The 18,813-nt window shown below is 37.2% G+C and overlaps 3 protein-coding genes across 3 annotated transcripts; 2 read left to right on the top strand and 1 right to left on the bottom strand.

The window, feature by feature from the left end:
* On the bottom strand, nt 3,063-6,883 carry LOC18792143 (AP-4 complex subunit mu). Its single transcript, XM_007222084.2, has 13 exons — nt 6,633-6,883; nt 6,418-6,512; nt 6,116-6,319; nt 5,918-6,025; nt 5,695-5,817; nt 5,448-5,574; nt 5,139-5,242; nt 4,916-5,020; nt 4,740-4,834; nt 4,258-4,345; nt 4,023-4,083; nt 3,832-3,905; nt 3,063-3,437 (listed from the first exon to the last, which is right to left on the bottom strand). The coding sequence occupies exons 1-13, from the start codon at nt 6,688-6,690 to the stop codon at nt 3,339-3,341; spliced, it is 1,341 nt and encodes a 446-aa protein (XP_007222146.1). The 5' UTR covers nt 6,691-6,883; the 3' UTR covers nt 3,063-3,338.
* On the top strand, nt 7,062-9,927 carry LOC18790031 (mitogen-activated protein kinase homolog NTF3). The gene is made up of 3 exons (XM_007225711.2): nt 7,062-7,484; nt 7,582-8,042; nt 8,835-9,927. Exons 2-3 carry the CDS (start codon nt 7,620-7,622, stop codon nt 9,528-9,530), a joined length of 1,119 nt encoding a protein of 372 aa, XP_007225773.1. The 5' UTR covers nt 7,062-7,484; nt 7,582-7,619; the 3' UTR covers nt 9,531-9,927.
* On the top strand, nt 16,693-18,214 carry LOC18788985 (bZIP transcription factor 11). Its single transcript, XM_007223539.2, has one exon. It carries the CDS (start codon nt 17,363-17,365, stop codon nt 17,861-17,863), a length of 501 nt encoding a protein of 166 aa, XP_007223601.1. The 5' UTR covers nt 16,693-17,362; the 3' UTR covers nt 17,864-18,214.

Here is an 18,813-nt window from a genome sequence, read left to right as displayed (position 1 = left end):
CCCGCACCGGTAAAGCCATGGAGAAAATCACAAGCTTGTGCGGCAGCAATATGGTCCAACAATTAAGTTGGACTCCGCAGGCACAACAACAAAACGACATGATAAAAGTCATAAATAGATATGAAACAGAATATATACTCGCCATTTCCGATCTTCTTCTTGTTTTTATTTTATTTTTTTTATTGATAGAAGCGATACTTATAGGATGGAGGATTCGAACATAGGACCTCGAGTATAGAGATAACTACTTACAACCGCTTAAGCTACAAACACTTTGCCTTTTTATTTTATTTACCATTTATTGTAAGCCAAAGCTTAGAATATTTGATGTTTAGCGTTGGATTGATGGCAGTGAGAAAAAGGAAAAGGGAGGAAAAGAGAGATGACACATCTATTCCATTTGTCCCAAAGCCAAGACTCTCTCAACCCAAGGAAGAAGAGAAGCCGCTATTTAAATGTCTGGCTATTATTAGGCTATTACCTAATGCATGCATGATGATGATGAGGTAAAACGACATTTTCGAGTTCAGTGAACTGACCAGAAAGAAAGCATATACACACAATACGCGAATGAATTTGTATGTGAAGAGATTAAATAAATCTTTAGTATTAATTGGGTTTGGGAAATAGACAAGCTGCACATTGTGCTTCCTGTTTGGAGGTTGGGGAGCTATAATCATCATCACTTACAGTTACCGGGTGGTCACATGTCAATCACTTGCATTGCATACCCCACGTGTTTCAGAGAATCAAAAGATTCCCATCACCTTCACTTTTCTTCTTCTTCTTCTTCTTGTATAAATAAATAAATAAATCTTAATTTTTACTTGTATTACTTGTACCTTGAGTACGGATCTCTTTTAATTTGACGATAAACAATTTTTGCTCCAATTCCACACTGAAAAAAGAAATTTCGATTGAGAGTGGGACTGAGAGACAGAAATTTCTATTTTCGTAAGAAGAGGGAAAACCTACGTGTAAAAGAGGTAGGTAAAAACTGGAGCTCATTTTGCCGCCAATGGTTGCAGTTGGCAGTTGGCAGTTGCAGATGAGGTCAAATCCACAAGAAGATGAAATGCAAAGGTCTACGGGCATGAGCAGTCCTCTTATACCTGGCTGGCCGCTGGCAGAGAATTCTGCATATGACAGAATCCCAACAGGAATCATGTCTAAACTATTTTGTAAAATTTTCCAAATCCGTTCTCATAGACCCTATTTTTGTCCTTGATATCCAACCCATTAATTCCTAATTTGCGGGAAAAATTATCATCCCTACATTGAATTATCTTATTTTTTTCATGAATCAAAATTTGAACTCCTTTTCATTTACGTTATATTTTAAAATTGTAATATTTATTGATTATGGAAATAATGGTGGCGAAATTGCCCTTCTAAAAATTTATAAAATTACGAAAAATAAAATATACAACGAGTTTGAGTTCATTCAGTGAATTAAAGAACCGAACACCTATATAAGTCTGCCGAGTACGAGCTGCAAGTACATTCCAGTAACATGAAGTAAGTCCTTCACACAAAAACAAAGAAAAAGAAAATTTAATTCATATTTGAACGGAAATGGTGTGTGATGGGTTGTGACTGTTCATGAATGGTAAATATTTCTGTTTTTTTAAGCGTGATGTGTTGGCTCTGAAAGTCCCGGAATAAAATTTAAATGATGTGACTGAAAGAGAAAGAATAAGTCAAGCAGATAATCACAGTGAAAATTCAAGTAGAGGATCTGGATCCATTCGAGTAACGTGAGGCTATCAAAGCTAGGCCATTCGGATGTGCTTTCTTCAAAATCATCACCAATTTAACGAAGGATCAATGGGATAAGATTTGCCACTGCCTACAACCGGCAGCAGGCACTGGTTAGAATACAAATTCACGGGGTTAATTTATTTCAAGCTATTCTCATTGAAGATGACTTGGAAAATGTTGATGATGGGCAGGCAGGCAGGAGGAGATTAGAATTTCACAAATTTCATTTGCTATTTATTCCACAACAAGATATAATGCAAAGGTCCACCGGCATGAGCAGTCCCTATACCTGGCTGGGCTGGCAGGGAATTCTGCATATATGACAGAATCCCAGCGAAGATGATTGCCCCAAATATTCTTTTTTATAATAAATAAATACATTGCACACGATTCTCTAAAGTAAGACTCATTTGGATGGGAATTATTCTTAATCTTTTCATCAATCAATATTCAAAAATCATAAGTATCTCTTTCTCCACTTCCCATTTTACGAACTTATATGGTTTGTCTTTTGGCTTTCGGCCAAAGCTTTATCTGATTTTACAGTCATAATCATATATAATCACACTCATAATAATAGAAAATAAAATTTTAAGCTAGACCACCTGTATGCTCAAAAATATTGTCGGCATGGTTTTAATAAAATTACGTCTGCTTGGTGCGTTGAACCAACTAAAGTATTAACCAGCTTTTTATGCTACCAACTAAAGGAAAGGCTTCATATTTTATGCTAAAGATGAGTTTGATTTTTCCAGTTCCTTCACTAACCTTCCGTGATGGAAATGATTAGACATGATTCCTGTCGTTGATAACAATTAGTCAATCACTAGGGAAAGGGAAAAGAGGCGAGTTTGGACAACGAAAGTAATGGAAATGGCATCGAATTCCTAAAGCAATATTAGTAGAAAATTGCCCATGCCAAAGATAATCAACAATTTGAAAATCAAGGGAGCCAAAAACTTTTCTTTTGGGTGTCTTTAGGTCTAGATTGGTTGAATCTATGTATGGCATCTGGTGACTTTCTTTAAGATTGGCCATTTGGAATTAGCACTTGATCTTAAGGGCATTTGGATATCGGCTATTCCAAGGATAATCTAAAGATAAGACCATCCAGTTCTTGTCACCACTTCTATTCAGAATTTTAGAGATGATGAAATGGAATCAAGTTCCCCTGAAAGCCATCAATTGGCACTATATAATATATACCCTAATCTCCAGCAGACAAACTATAAAAAGAATTTAACTCCGAGTTATATCGTCAATCCGAACTTTCCCTAAAAGAACAGGTAACAATAACCAGCTGTCAAACACAAAGAACTCCAGTCAGTTTTACTAGTCTGGTATTCTCTCAAGCATCATGGGCAAGTCTATGTGTTCCCCTTTAGTGGGTCATCATGATGGTACACAGGACAAAGATAAAATCTGATTTGGTAATAAGAAACTAACTCCATTTTTGTTTAACTGCATTCATTCTGGGTGGGTAAAGGTAAAAAAGAAGCAAGAAACACACGTAGAGGGGGAGAGAGAGAGAGAGAGAGAGAAGGAAAAACGGAAAAACAAAATAGGGTGATGAGATATTACAACCGGGCAACATAGGAATTTGAGTGTGTGACATATCTCACCCATCGATATGGATTGTAGCTCTTCGACTTCTTTGTTATATGCAAGTATTTCACCTGCATCAAAACAAATGGAGAAAAAAGCATTTAAAATCACTGAAAAAACATGATTATAAATGAATGTAAAACAGGAAAAAAAGAAAAAAAGAAGAAGTGAAGTTCGTGGTTTATTATACAGCTTTGTTCTGCATTGTGAGTTTGATTCTCATACAAAGGTTAACTAACTCAACTACGAAGCTAATTTGGCAGAATTTGCACAGCACATTCACTAGTAGGACTCCAGTTACTTTTTATTAGGTGGCAGCAATTTGATGGGATCTAAAGGCAAGGGAATTCGGGGCCTACACAATCTCATAGCATTGAAGAGAACTTGGAGCCCTGAGCTTGTACCATAGGTCCACAGAAATTGGCTGAATTTAGGTCCTTAGAAGGTCAAAGATAAAATCTTTACCTGAAGTCTTGAAGCGTTAAACATGGGTATTGTGAAGGTCATGCTCACAGGTCCAGCTTCCTTGGTAATATTTCCTGCATTAATACAAGTGCATAACAAAGTACCATTCACACACCGGTTTCTTTATTTTTCTTCTGACACGGAAACGACATTATAAACAAAGAAAAAAGAAAAACAGAACAGAATATTACCATGTGATTCCTGTGAAAATGTCAGCTTTGCATGTAAAGTATGTTCAGATCCACCTACAATCTACAATGTAAGGCACCTGTTACTAATTTTGGACATTGAAGAAACTCATATTAAAAGTAATATGCAAACAAGGGGAGAACGCTTGCTACAAATTAGATAGATCAATATACTAAATCTTCAAGGTAGAAATAGAGAATGAGAAGGAATATTATAGGGAGGAGAAGAAATCCTTGCCTTCTTTAAACCCCACTCCATTCTCTTGTTTGCTTCAGTAAAATCAGTTGTGTTTCCAACTGCTCCAGGTTCCAACTCAAAACTAACTCTGAAATTATTCCAGAGCAAATAAGGTAATCAGTAACGCAGATATGGATGCGTAGTATGAAAAGAAAGTTTATTTTTTCCTTTCCCTCCCATATGTGCTTACAATAAGAATTCTTGCTGAGTAAAATAACACAACAAATACCTAAAACCTAGCTACTTTATCAAAAGTTCATCTAAATTTTTTCGAAGCTTTCACCAAGTACAAATTGAAACGTAATAAATAGCGAGTAATATATGATACAATGAATAAGAGGAGGGGGGGGGGGGGGAGGGGAGGAGAAAAAATAAAAATTGAGGAAAATGATTGATCTGCCCATCTAGAATTTTATCTGCAAATGCACCATATCTTGCTTATTCACAAACAGAAGGAAGTGAGAAGGCAAAATACACATTACCTAGTTGTATATGTTGGCAGCGGAATCTGCACAAGAATTTTATCTGCAATAATGCTCGAGGGGAAATCAGCACGCACTTTAATAGTAACTTCGGCCTAATAGAACATAACATTCTTTAGATGGAATCAGATTTTACTATACTTAAGATAGGAAGAAATTTTTAACTTTTTATTCACCTTAAATGGTCCTGCTTCTTCAATTAGCGCATTAATACAAAAGGGAGGCTTGAATTCCTGAGTGATGCGGTAATTCATGACAGGAAATTCACCATCTGTTGGTACCTATTAAACAGTACTGTGATCTATTAACTTCAACACTAACAGAAAAATAGTTATGGTGTTTCCACTCTAAGAAAGTACTAAATGTGATTATATAGTAAAATGTCTCAACCACACTCACCAATGTCAGTGTTCTGTCAACATCGAAACTATCAAGATGAACAGATTCATGGAAATTACAATCGTCCAGTATAACAGCTCCTGATCCAAGTGAACTACCATAATCTATTGGAAAAGGCAGCATAGTCAGATTAAGTGGAAAATGCTACTAAAAGTACATTATGTAAAAAGAAAGAAGAAAGAAATCAAAAGGTAAGGATCAGGACCAAAGGCACAGATCACACTCAACAATACCAGCAGACTATACAAGAAGGATAGTTAAAGAAGACTACTGACATCCGAAAAGCATTTTCTATGGTGTAAAGATTACCATAAATTGATTCTCCACCTCTTCCAATACCCACTTCCTCATTAAGAGCAAGTCGAATTTCTGGGTTGCCTGTAAGATAACTTTTCAATTGGATGGTACCATCAATCTCAGAAGTAAGTATATATCCCTGCAAAAACAACACAATAATAATCAAAACTGCTCAAAACTGATTACCATCTGAGAGCTCTGTGACCCAAGAAGAAAAAAAGAAATTAAACATGTTGAGCCAAACACAAGTGGTACTTACACTGGAACTGAATGTAACACTCATTTTCTCGATTATGTCAACAAAAATTTCCTCTCTTTTCCTTCCCCCACGCTCATTTGCTACAACAGATTTTGTAATTGTTGTCACTGGCATTCTTTTGGCCTGATGTAGACATGCAAGTTTAAGAAGTCAATCAAATCACAAAGTTAACGTGAACAACGAAAGACTACCACTAAACTCAAATCTATCATGTAATGAATACCATAAATATTCCAGCAGGGCCTAACTGTGAAGAATCAACCACAACAGGCTCATTGAACACATATGACTTCAAAACCTCAGTCGAAGTTGTCTGCACATAACCAAAGTCCTGGAATTTATAGATAACGGGTTAGCCAGAGATTAGATACACACAAAAGTCTCATACTTGAGAATGCTGCTACATTTTTAGGACACTTACAATAATTTGGTCGAGCAACTCATACACAAGCACAAAGTTTTTTCGCAATGCATCTTCACTAAGAACCCCAAGGTAATCTTTAACGACTCTTGCAATCCTTCGCAGAAGTTCCAAAACAAGAGAGGGTGACACATTCACTCTTGTTGTCGCAACAAATAGCAACCCAGCATCCTTCACGTGAAAGTAGTTTACACCATCCGCATTCTAAAACGAATTAAGGACAATTAGCCATGCCAATTGATTAGTAATATGCCATTAATGCGTTAATCTCATTATTCAAATAAAGAAAGAAAATACCCTACAAAGACAGGTGGCGCATCCCCTTCCCCATCGTCCTTCCAAAATTTCACTTTGCGGAAGAAAATCTCCGCGCTTCCCTTCGGTACTTCACCGCGATCTGAAACCATTTGCAAAATTCAAAATTAGAACCCTAAAAACCTATATATAAAAAAATCACAGATTTTCAAATTCGGAATCAGATGAAATGCGACCGAGCAAGAGACATAGAGAAACTAACAGTCGCGGAAGACGATGCTGTCGCCTCTCTGCGATAGAATGAAGAACTGAGAGATCATCGCTCCTCAGCTCAAAGCCTCTTCCTGTTTTCCAACTCGTGAATTTTGATCGCTTCGATCAGACGATTTCAGATTGTTCCTTCTCAGAGTCCTTCAGTGCCCTTTGCGTCTGTCTCTGGCCCCATCTCCGCGTGGAAAACGGGAACCAACATTTGGCGGTACGGGTACCGAATTTGAGCCACGTTTTGAAAGTCACGAGTCAAGCACGTGAATGGACTTTTTATTGTTTATGTCGTTTGGGTCGTCGCAAATCTCGTAATCTGACTAAACGACGATGTAAGTAAAGTCGTTGAAGACTGCCCTGCCCTCTGTCCAAAATGGGTGGGTCCCTCTGATTAAAAATATCCGTTGGTGCTCGCTAGCGTTACAAGAGCGAAACCCGGTGGGAGATGCTGCGATCCATCATCCATTCCATTAGACAGAAACAAGAAAAATAAAGATAAAATAATGAATCCACATAATTGTCACTAGCTGCCTTCTGGTCTGATCGCGATGAGATAACGAATCTTGCTCTGCTCGTCAAACACCCTATTTTTTACGACACAGATCGGAATTCGAAATCGAATTTCAGAGCCTTCCATGACTTGATTCGTTAGCACCGCGGCAAATTCTGGCGCGAAATTGAGGCCATATATGGTTTGGAGTTGAAACTAGGGCTTGAGTCTGTGAATTCGGCGAGGAACGATCTTCGGAGGTTCTGAAACATTGTTTATGGAGAATTGCAAAATTTTCGCATTTTTCCGGTGTATTAGATGAGAATTTGGATTGGTTTGACGAACACAGAAGTTAAAGAGGTAAGCTTTGTGGTTATGTGATTTGAAAGCATGGTACTTTGCTGTAATAGTTGTGTTTCTTTTCTGAATCTTTGATGATTTTGATGACATTTTGCAGAGAAAGAAAATATATGAATAGAATTTAATGTGAAGGAAATGGCGACTCAAGTTGAGCCTCCAAATGGGATTAGATCGCAAGGAAAGCATTACTATTCCATGTGGCAGACCCTGTTCGAGATCGATACCAAATACGTCCCGATCAAACCGATCGGTCGAGGAGCGTACGGCATCGTTTGCTCTTCCGTGAACCGGGAAACGAACGAGAAAGTTGCGATTAAGAAGATCAACAATGCGTTTGAGAACCGAATTGATGCGCTGAGGACGCTGCGGGAACTGAAGCTGCTGCAGCATCTTCGGCATGAAAATGTGATTGCTTTGAAGGATGTGATGGTGCCAGTTCAAAGGAAGAGCTTCAAGGATGTCTACTTGGTGTATGAGCTCATGGATACGGATCTGCACCAGATTATTAAGTCCTCCCAACCACTTTCTAACGATCACTGTCAGTATTTCCTCTTCCAGGTACTCAACTCATCATGACCATGCCCTGTTGTGTTTCTATAATTGTGGAAAATGCATTTTCTGAGTAGACATAAATTAAATACTTGTCAGATTATTTTAACTTCGTTTTGCTAGTGAAACTATTCAATTCTGGTAATTTAGTCCAGCATATGCTCTTTTGTACTATATTGTTGATTCAGTTCACTTTCTTGGCTACTTTTCGTTACTTGGAAAATGAAACATCATAAATTTTAGAATGACTTACAAATTTTATTACCTTTGCGAGTGGGGGCATATGAAGTTTCATAAAAACTGGTAATGCATAATTTTGTTTATAACTTTATGAGACTAGACCTCTGTGCTAACATTTTTATATGCGAACACCAGACCAATGCGTGGACCTTCCCCTTGGAAGTTTCAAATAATGGTCCTGCTGTAGAATAACATAACCAGACTACAGTAGTGAAATAGGTGCAATCGTCTAGTATCCTTGAACCATACTAATGAACAAACGTGTGCTCTTTCATCCGTATGAATTTCGACTTTTGATTGGTTTGGACTAAGGTTATTAAGAGCAGAGTGGGATGGATGGCCTGCGTCACTGCCTCTGCATTTACTGTGCTACCCTATGCCTTTCCTTCTTTTTTCTTTTTCGGGAAAGATTCTTTTGTGTTTGCTCTTATTAATTTTTTTTCCTTCTATAGAATTAAAATTGTCCTCCACTGTTTTGATTTTAAAAGCCCTAAAAGATACATAACTGTTGTCTTTGCTTTAATCTTTTATCACTTGTACTAAAGAGAATGTTTGTTGCAGCTGCTTCGAGGCCTAAAGTATCTCCATTCTGCAAACATTCTCCATCGCGACTTGAAGCCTGGCAACCTTCTTATCAATGCGAACTGTGACTTGAAGATATGTGATTTTGGACTAGCACGTACTAGCACAGGAAAGGGCCAGTTCATGACTGAGTATGTTGTCACTCGTTGGTACCGTGCCCCTGAGCTCCTCCTCTGCTGTGACAACTATGGAACATCCATTGATGTGTGGTCCGTTGGATGCATCTTTGCTGAGCTTCTTGGCCGGAAACCTATCTTCCCTGGTACAGAGTGTCTAAACCAGCTCAAACTCATTATCAACATCCTTGGCAGCCAGAGGGAGGAGGATCTCCAATTTATAGACAACCATAAGGCGAAGAAGTACATAAGATCACTGCCATATTCTCTTGGGACCCCCTTCTCCCATCTCTATCCTGATGCCCATCCTTTGGCAATCGATCTACTGCAAAAGATGCTTGTTTTCGACCCATCAAAGAGGATCAGTGTCCTTGAAGCACTCCAACACCCTTACATGTCAGCGTTGTATGATCCCAATAATAACCCTCCAGCCGAGGTACCAATTGATCTTGACATAGATGAGGATTTAGGAGAAGAGACGATAAGGGAGATGATGTGGAAGGAAATGCTTCATTACCACCCTGAAGCTGCTGCAGGCAATGCGGAACTGTTTTCCTGATCATCTTCTTTGTAGCTCTGGCATATAGGCCTTTGAAATGTGTTTTTGGTGTGAATAGAGACTAGGAAGGTTCTCTTTGTTATGGTGCCAGCCTAGCTTTTTATTTATCTCTACCCTCTTCCACTCCAATAATCTTGAAGCAGCAGCATGCGTCAGCGGGTTTCGCCTTCAATAGCTTGCTTATGAGTTATGAGTTATGAGCTATGAGGGGCTGCTGAGCCTTGCATACGATAGGCGGTGTCTTTGAGTTTGTATATACGTGTGTTTGTAAGTCTCCGGAACTTGTTTCCGTTTGTAATTAAAGAAGGACGAAGTTCCTATTTTATGTCTACAAGATTTTGTATGATATGATGGAACTTTTACCATTGAGGTGAAGTGTGCTATGCTATCAATCAAACAAAAAGCAAACTTGTTTTTGTTTGTAAAATAAAATTAACACTTTTGCTGCAGCCTGCAGGCAGGCAGGCAGGCAGGCAGGGCATATGGCATATGCTATTTTCTCTGTTTCTATCAGCCATTACGCCTGATTTTATCAGAACTAATCAGGCGGCGGATAATGGAGTTGGGTTCAAGGTTGGACTGAGCCTTTTCTGAACAAGGCCTATTAGTACAACATGATCTCCCTCTGAGAGTGATTAGGGTTTCAGGCGACGTTGCACAGCTAAAAGCCCAATAAGAGGATCAGTTAATAACTCTGATAGAAGCTTGTTGGGCTCTCATTAAACGCAGCGTCGCCCCTAAAACGTGGGAACGTGCGTATTAAAACGGATGGTCTACAACATCCCTCCCGCAGATTAATAAAGACCAGCAAAGTCGTCGTGGTCATTCACGTGGTGATGTTCCCACGAAGCCACCAAGAAAATATAAATGCCCTGTGTGTGCAGGGAAGCAAAAGCAAAAATATTACGAGATCTTTCTTTTTTTTTTTCTTTTTTTTCTTTTTGGTGGATGGAACTCTTCTTTTCCTTTTCTCTTTTCAGGGAACTGAGAGTTTAATGATATGTTAAAAAGTGTAGTTTGATGAGATGGGCAATGGGCATGCATACACGTACGTGTATAATTGGATGGGGGTCCGCCTTTTTCATGATTTATTAGTCTCATAACACCCATACAATTTGCAAATGCAAATTAAATTAGGCAGCACCGACATTTTTAACCCTAATTATCTGGCTCGCTCCAACAACAAAAATTTGCGCCGCTGCTTTTCGGCTTGACGTCCACCCAACTAATTTATTGGCACCTTTCAAGTTTCAACCACATAAATAACCTTAGCTAGCTAATCTAGTTTAATCTAAGGTGTATCTTCACTACTCTTCTCAACACTTGATACGTGTTTATTGGCATAATCATAGTTAACTCTTTATTTTTGTATTTATTGAACTATGGTTATGTCAATAGACACATGTCAAATATTGAGAAGTGTAATGAAAGTACACCTTGTGTTAAAATGGTGAGCAAAAATACTTCATCTAGCATGCCCTTTCTTTCATTATATTAAATTTAAAGCTTGCATATAATAAGAGCAACCAGCAAACATATATATATATATATATATATGCTTTGAATGAATATATACTAATACTACTTGTAATTAACATCTAAAGTAGTCATGAGTTCCACTCCTTATATAGATATCTTTATACAGACCAGACATTCAAATTTAATGGAAGAACCCCACTTATTATGGGGTGTGATGTGCGTGCGTTTATAAGAAGAAGAGAATAGGATACTGATATTGGCAGCAGACTTTGGAAGAATGGGAATGTTCTTGCGCATTACATTCATGCGTGTGTTCATTGGATTAAAGTAGCGAAAGTTCATTGGATGCTTTTGTCAATCTGTGGAGCTTTTATATTTTTTTGTTTCCACGTGACCTTAAAGTGACATCGGTCGACCGCTTTGATCAACTCTCTGCACGTAATGGGGGGAATGTACGAACCCTTCATTACAGTGTGCAGAACCAGAATATTAATCTCAATCTAAATATACATATACGTACATGATTGCTTGCAAGCAAAAGCATATACCTACAATGCATAAGTATGATGAATTGCCTTCACAACGAAGGCAGATATTGCAAGAATATTTTAAAGGACAAGTAACTGAGTAAGTAACCCTCGTTTAAGAGGATTGAGAAAGGTGAGACGACAGCACTATATTATACAGGTTATCTTACCTTTTACTGTTCTTCCATTCCATGCTTGATCATATCGTTTTGTACATGTGGGGAAAACTAGCACGTGGCTTCTCAGATACAAGGAAACAGCCTTAATTAAAGTTGTCACTTTTTGTTGTTGTTGTTGTTGTTGGAACTCGGAACTCGGAACTCGGAACTTGGAACACATATCTTTTTAATTCAAAAACAATTATTCTACTAAATATATATTTCCTTGCAAGATTATGAAAAATGTTATTGTGTACCACATTTTTAGTGGAGATGTGTCAGATTTAATTTGACATCTGGTTGGGGGAGGAGGGATTGGGGTAGTACAACAAATTTGACCATAAACATAACCCTAGAAAATAACTCATCATACCATTTCAAGAGAGAGATATTTATTATAAGCAAGCTATCGCATTTAACAAGTCTTGAGAGTAGGTGTCTCAAATGAAATGGAGAGAAGAAAGAAAAAGTGGACTGAAAAAGGATGTGTCATATGGTTGAGTGTTTGATCTGTCCAACCGCTCTCTAACGAAAGAAGCACCAACTACCTCAAATGCAAGGAAATAGGAAGATGGACGAACCAAAAATTTTGCCATGTTTTATTTTAATTTCTAATTTTTTGAAAAGAGCCAAAGCAACAAAAGAAAAGGCAAGAATGTGAAAATCATGGCAACTATAATGATGATAAGGAAAACGAAAAAAATTGTTGTTGGGGACCCCTTGGCAAAAAGTTGACCTTCTGTCCCTACGAACCAACTACCACTTTCTCTGTCTCTCTCAAGATCTCTCTCGATATCTCTTTTGTTTTTTGTTTTGGATATCTCTCTCTCTCTCTCTCTCTCTCTCTCTCTCGATCACGATTCACGACCAACGGGGTACGTACAAGAATTAAAGAGGTAGGGCTGACCGGTTGTATGTGTATACTTGTGTTTTTTTTTTTTTGGGAGATTGAAATCATAACAAATTGAAACAAAACAAAAAAAGTAGAATCATTGCAGTTGGAGTGTAATGTTGTTGTTTTGAAGCAGAGTCTTGGAGAATCACGGATCAAATGATGCTGATTGAGCATTTAGTTTTCTATTGGCATATCTCCAAAGCCTTTTCCCTGCTGTGCTCCATCCTACTGTTGTTTTAGGGTAAACGACAGTTGTATTATTATTGTTTTTTTCTTGTTAATCCTAATTGTTATTGTTTTAATTTTGACAATGGAAACCTATATTTAGGTCCACTCAAACTCAAGTAGTAGTAGATGACATTGACAGAGGAAAAAGATGAAAACACAAAGGTAATTTAGCTGGAGGAAGAAGAAACGCAAAATACGTATATACAGAGGAATATACTTTTGTGGGCACCGCAAGATTCCAGACGTGTGTCTAGAAAATAAGTAATTAACAACAGAGGGCCCCCTTGAGAAATTGAGAGAGAATTGAATTGAATCTTCTGGAGTTAAGAGCATGAAAATAATCCACGTGATCAAATGTGTCATATAGAAGGATGCATAATAACATTCTTTCTTGATCATCGGTTGCTAGTCATCATCAGAATCTGTTTAATTAGTAACTCAATCTCATTGCAGTTGAGTGAGAATAACCAATTAAGAAAAGTAACTGCTACCAAAAGAATCGAAGAAGATAGGAGGAGGGAAAAAATAGTATATTCCGTGATCAAAATGCATAAGAAAACAGACAACTAGCTGGGTACCATTTGCAACATTGAAGCAGGCACCAAGTGGTTCTGGTTCTTGTGTTGTGTTGTCCCCGCCACGGCCCACGTGTCATGTGCGGTGCCTCCTCGGCTAATTAACAAAACCTCTTTAAAGCACACCTACCTCGGTGCCTCAAGTACACCTACCCTATTTTGCTCTATATCCAATTACTAATGGTGTATCTTGTCTGGCTGGTTCTAAAATATTTTCAATTTTTTTTTCACCAATTCTTTTTTAGAGGGTTTACTATTATGCCCATCAAATTATATAAAAACCTACCTGAAATAGATTTTAAAAACACATCAAAATTTCATTTACAACATAACAAAAACACTTCGAATTTTTTATAAATTTCTTAAAACAAGCCTAATCCCAAAATCTAAATAAATAAATATAAAAAAAACTCAAAACACTCAATAGGGTATCAAAGTAATTTAATAATCAAAATTAAATTGAATAGAGCTAGCTGACCTTTTTTGGGTTTGTTTATAGAAATGAAATGATGTATGATTTATCTATATCAATAGTGCTAAGAATAAGTTTATTTTTGAACGGTAGGAGCTTTCTCAAAGGGACCACCTTGTCATTTCAAAATTACAACCAACATTACATAACCTAGTAGTAACACACTCACAGAACTTTACACTCCAACAACAATAATTGAGGTCAAGTATGATATTTATGGTAAATTTATTTTCATCCACAAGACCTTTTGAATGTGAATTGCATTCACTTAAACAGGTGCGTACAAGTGGGATCTTTGCATCACTTTTCATATCAAATTGGGGCCTTCTTCTATACATATATATATGGGGTCACTGTCAGGAATTACACAAGTTGTAGGGTTAAAAAAAAAAAAAAAAAAAAAAAAGCTAGCCTTATAATTAATGTACATCACAAAAGAGGGATCATTATCAGAAGAAGAAAATTGCCATGATCTTATTTATATTGGGTGTCTCTCTCACCTCCTTTGTACTTTATTGCAATGGGAGCTCTCTGTGTGACTGTGTGTATATATAATGTTATTACCTTGGCAATTTTGTTATGTTGCAATGCAAGTGAATGCAACTTGCAATGCAAGTGAAGAAGAGGAAAGAAATATATCCAATAAGTTAAAAAGTTAGGTCCTCACTCTGTATCAGAAAAAGCATGAAAGTCGACGTCAACATAAGCCAATGAGATTATTTTTGTTCTCTCTTTGCCCCAAAAGACCATTCCCATTAGTACCACATTTACTTTTTCCCAGAAACCATCTGTATATCTGGCTCTGGTGCACCGTGGATCCCCACCCAACCCATCCCAAGCTGTTCTTTTCCTTTTTTCATGTCTCAAAAACTTACACTGGTTTCTCTCTTCTCGTCTACTAGTCTACTGCTGCACAATTATTTTTACTGTTATTAGGTGCCCACCTTAAAATAGTACATCATTATTGCTCATTTGCCCTGCAACCTCAACCTCACTCACTCACCCTTTCTTTGTAATTATTATTATTTTATATCTGTTGTTTCTGCCTGTGGATATAAAGAATCATCTAGAAATCCATTAGTTTTTCTGATCACAAGTAATTGGTTATAATTCATGTCATTAACCTTATTGGACTCACATGTATTGGATTGGCAAATGGAAACATGAATATCTGTCCTTCCATCCAATCCAATCCAATCCAAGGGTCTGATATGTAATTACCACGCATGATCGATAATGATGTTTGGTTTGGTCCATAGCTACAATTAGAGTGGATCCAGTTGAAGTCCACATATGGCCGTCTAGGATTTAAACAAAGTCAAGGGGAATATTTGGAATATTGTACAGAAAGCATTGAGGTTACTGTGTATCTGTATCTGTATCTTCATATGCAGCACAATATTTAATATATCAACTCTGCAGAAAGCAGTAGAAGGATCTACGAATATAAACATTGAACCGACTTTTCTTTTATAATTAAAACGGGCGGCTTCAATGTGGAAATTATTGGCTTCGTGATCTAGTAAAATTGTAAAAAATTCAAACTGCATGCCTTCTTTACCGGAGACTTCCATTATTAACAATGAATTAGTGAAGGATCTACTCCTAATTGCCCGCGTAAAGTAATTAGCTAGCTATGATCTATAAATTAAGTAATTAGCTAGCCCCCACCACGCCATTGGCTGGGAAATAAAGTAAAGCAGGCGCTGTACAGTGTCCAAGGCTGGTTATCATTTTAGACTCTGGGTGGGATTAACTGAAGCTTCCAAACTCTGATACAAAAAATGCATGCATGCGGCATGCGGCATGCCCAACTTAATATTTATTGGAAAGATTTTGTAGCCAAAGCAATACCCATTCAATCTTGGACATCCAATTACTTTTTGCCTGTCTACTTTTTTATTTATTTTAATTCTTCCCCCAACTCTTCTTTTACTCCCCTCAAATATCAGCTAGCCTTCATGGCAGTCCTGTTAGTCCCCCTCTTAACATAATTAAGGTGATTTGGTTTCTTTACAAACTATAATATTTACTTATCAGATAATTTAATCACATAAACACTATGTCCACATTTGATTAATTATAATTAAATATCAAACTCACCATAAATATTTAATTTTTTTTCATATTCATGTGAATTGAACCTCGGATTTCCTCTAAGCAAGTGAAGACAATTACCCCTAAATTAATTTTACTTTCCTCTTTTTTTTTTTTTTTTATAATTTATATTTGGGTTAACCTACTTTTTGGGCTTGTAAAGATACAAAAGCTGATGGGTTGGTACGTGCCAAAAAAAAAAAAACAAAGAGTGATGAGCTGAGAATTTCCGATTGGCACTCGAACAGAAAACAGACCGTAATGACAGAATTGTCCTCGATTTGTGCTTTTATACCACCTCTATCCCAGAGATTCCTTCTGCTACATTCAGTTCAGGTGCCACTTGTGTCTTCGCTTTATCATTAAAAAAGGCACAACTTATCAGACTGAGTAACTGTACCAAAACGGTTAAATCTGGTAATTGGCGGTGAAAGAGAGGTAAAAAAGAAACGGAAAGACCGGTAATTAAAATTTTATAAATTTTATGGTGTTTGCTCACCAGCTGGCACTGGACAGTTGTGGAAATTTCGTCTACACCTCACATGACTAATCAACGTCTCCCCCAACAAACTCCCCTTCTTTGAGAAATTGAGAGAGAGAGGGATTGGAGGAGATTCCAAAGCTCTTTACTTTTAACCTTTTTTTCATTTTTTTCATTTTTAAACAATTTTTAAATTTCTCGCATTTTCTTTAATTTTCTTGTTTAGGACTTTTTCCTTCTATAAAATGGGCCCTCTATACCATCAAAAACCTCTTCCTCTTCTCTTCTCTTCCCCTTCAATAGTTTACAGGTCTTATTAGGCTCTCTTGCTCTTCTTGCTCTTCTTGATTTAAGGGCTGAGGCTCTGTTTGTTTGGTTTTCTATTTTTAGCTCAAGGGCTCTGCTGCTGTTGGGTTGGTTTCAGGAAATTCATTCTGATTTTTGGCTGCTGGTTTTTCTGTTACTCTTGTTGGGTTAGGTTCCTCTTTGGGGCTTCCATTTCTGGGTATTTTGTTTTCTGTTCAAGAATTTTGGGTAGTTGGATTCTGTACCAAAAACCCATATATTATGTTCAATTAATCCTTTGAAATTGAAGCCAAATTTAGTTTTGTCTTTGCTCTCAAAAAATTGATCTTGATGCTGAACATTTTGTTCTTAATGTTTGAGATTCATGTCTCCAGTTCTCAGTGAAATCCTCCGTTCCGGGTTTATGGTCGATTCCTCCCTCAGGCGCAGGACCCATTTAGTTCAATCTTTCTCTGTTGTCTTCCTCTACTGGTTTTATGTGTTTTCATAAATCAGCTCCCATCACTCCCTCAGATATATCTATATAATATAATATAATATAATCACCTTATATATATATATATATATATAAAGTTTCTGTTGATCTTAATAGTTTGGTCCTCTGTGTCTCTGTTATGGCTTCCTCTAGTGGGAATTCCTCTGGTTCCACTCAGCTTCAGAACTCCGGTTCTGAAGGGGACTTGCAGCATCTGATGGATCAGAGAAAAAGGAAAAGAATGCAATCAAACCGCGAATCGGCGAGGCGGTCCCGGATGCGAAAGCAGCAGCACTTGGATGATCTGATGGGCCAAGTGACGCAGCTGAGGAAGGAAAACAACCAAATCTTGACCAGCATAAACATCACGACCCAGCACTTGATGAATGTTGAGGCTGAAAATTCAGTCTTGAAGGCTCAGATGGAAGAGCTCAGCCAAAGACTGGAGTCTCTGACTGAGATCCTCAACTACATCAACAGCAGCAATGGGGTCTTTGAAACCCATGAACCCAACAACACCCTTCTTCATCATCATCAGGCCTCTGCTTCTGCTGATCACAACAGTTTCATCAACCCATGGAATTTGCTTTATGTGAACCAACCCATCATGGCCACTGCAGACATGCTCCATCAATACTAATGAATCAATTAAACAATTCAATCATCATCATCATCAAAGTCTGTGATTGGGGTGTTCTTTGTTGTCATGTTCTTGGATTGGTGGTGTTTGTGTCATGGTCTTTCAATGAGTGGAGGAGAGGAAAAGAACAGGGCGTTCTTTTTTTATTTTTGTCTGTTGTCATTTTGTGATGATCAGATATAATATGTTATTAGTTTTATCAGGTGTATTAGGTTTAGGTTGAAGGTGAAGAAATATGATCACTAAAGGTGCCAATTGACTGGGACCCACATGATTTGTATTGAGTACAGTGTGAAAGGGCTCATTTATGTATATTTTCTATCTATGTAGTTCATTTTCATCACTTTGCCACTTGTCTTGTGTTTGCTTTGCGTAGTATTTTTCTCCTCCTCTTCTTCTTTTTTCTTCTGCTTTTTCATTATTTTGTTTTAGAACTTGTACTTTTGACTTAATTATCGACTAAATGTTTCTATGACCACTCTTTTAAGGTTTGACCCTATCTAAATGGAAAATATCACAGCCAAGCCAAAGGTTTTGGATGCTTGCTTTAGATATGTTCTCTATTTTTTAGTTAAATTTTAGTTAAAAATATATATAAGTTATTTTAAAAGTTTTTTATAAAATTTAAACTTCAATTATGCTCTCTAGTTTAGGGAGTCAAAATTACTATAACTTTTTTTCAATTGGTCCATCCCTATTAAAAAATAATATAAAAAATAGTTAGTATTAATTAAAGGTTTAAAATACTCATTAAATAAATCAGTATTATATTATAGAGAGCCACTATGAGTTTTTTCTCTCTCCTCATATTTAGGAGCTCCTAAAGGTCTCCTTATTTTAGGAGGTGGATAGGGAGCATGGTTGGAGTTGTATTTTTCCAATTCCTCTCTAAGATTTATCTAAGAATGTGATTTAAAGAGCCCATTATAAATGCTATTAGTTATTACCAA

Source organism: Prunus persica, chromosome G1 (genome assembly GCF_000346465.2).
Source record: "Prunus persica cultivar Lovell chromosome G1, Prunus_persica_NCBIv2, whole genome shotgun sequence".
NCBI classification, from domain to species: Eukaryota; Viridiplantae; Streptophyta; class Magnoliopsida; order Rosales; family Rosaceae; genus Prunus; species Prunus persica.
The sequence above is the reverse complement of the archived record's forward strand: the minus strand, read 5'-3'. Positions and strand labels throughout refer to the sequence as shown.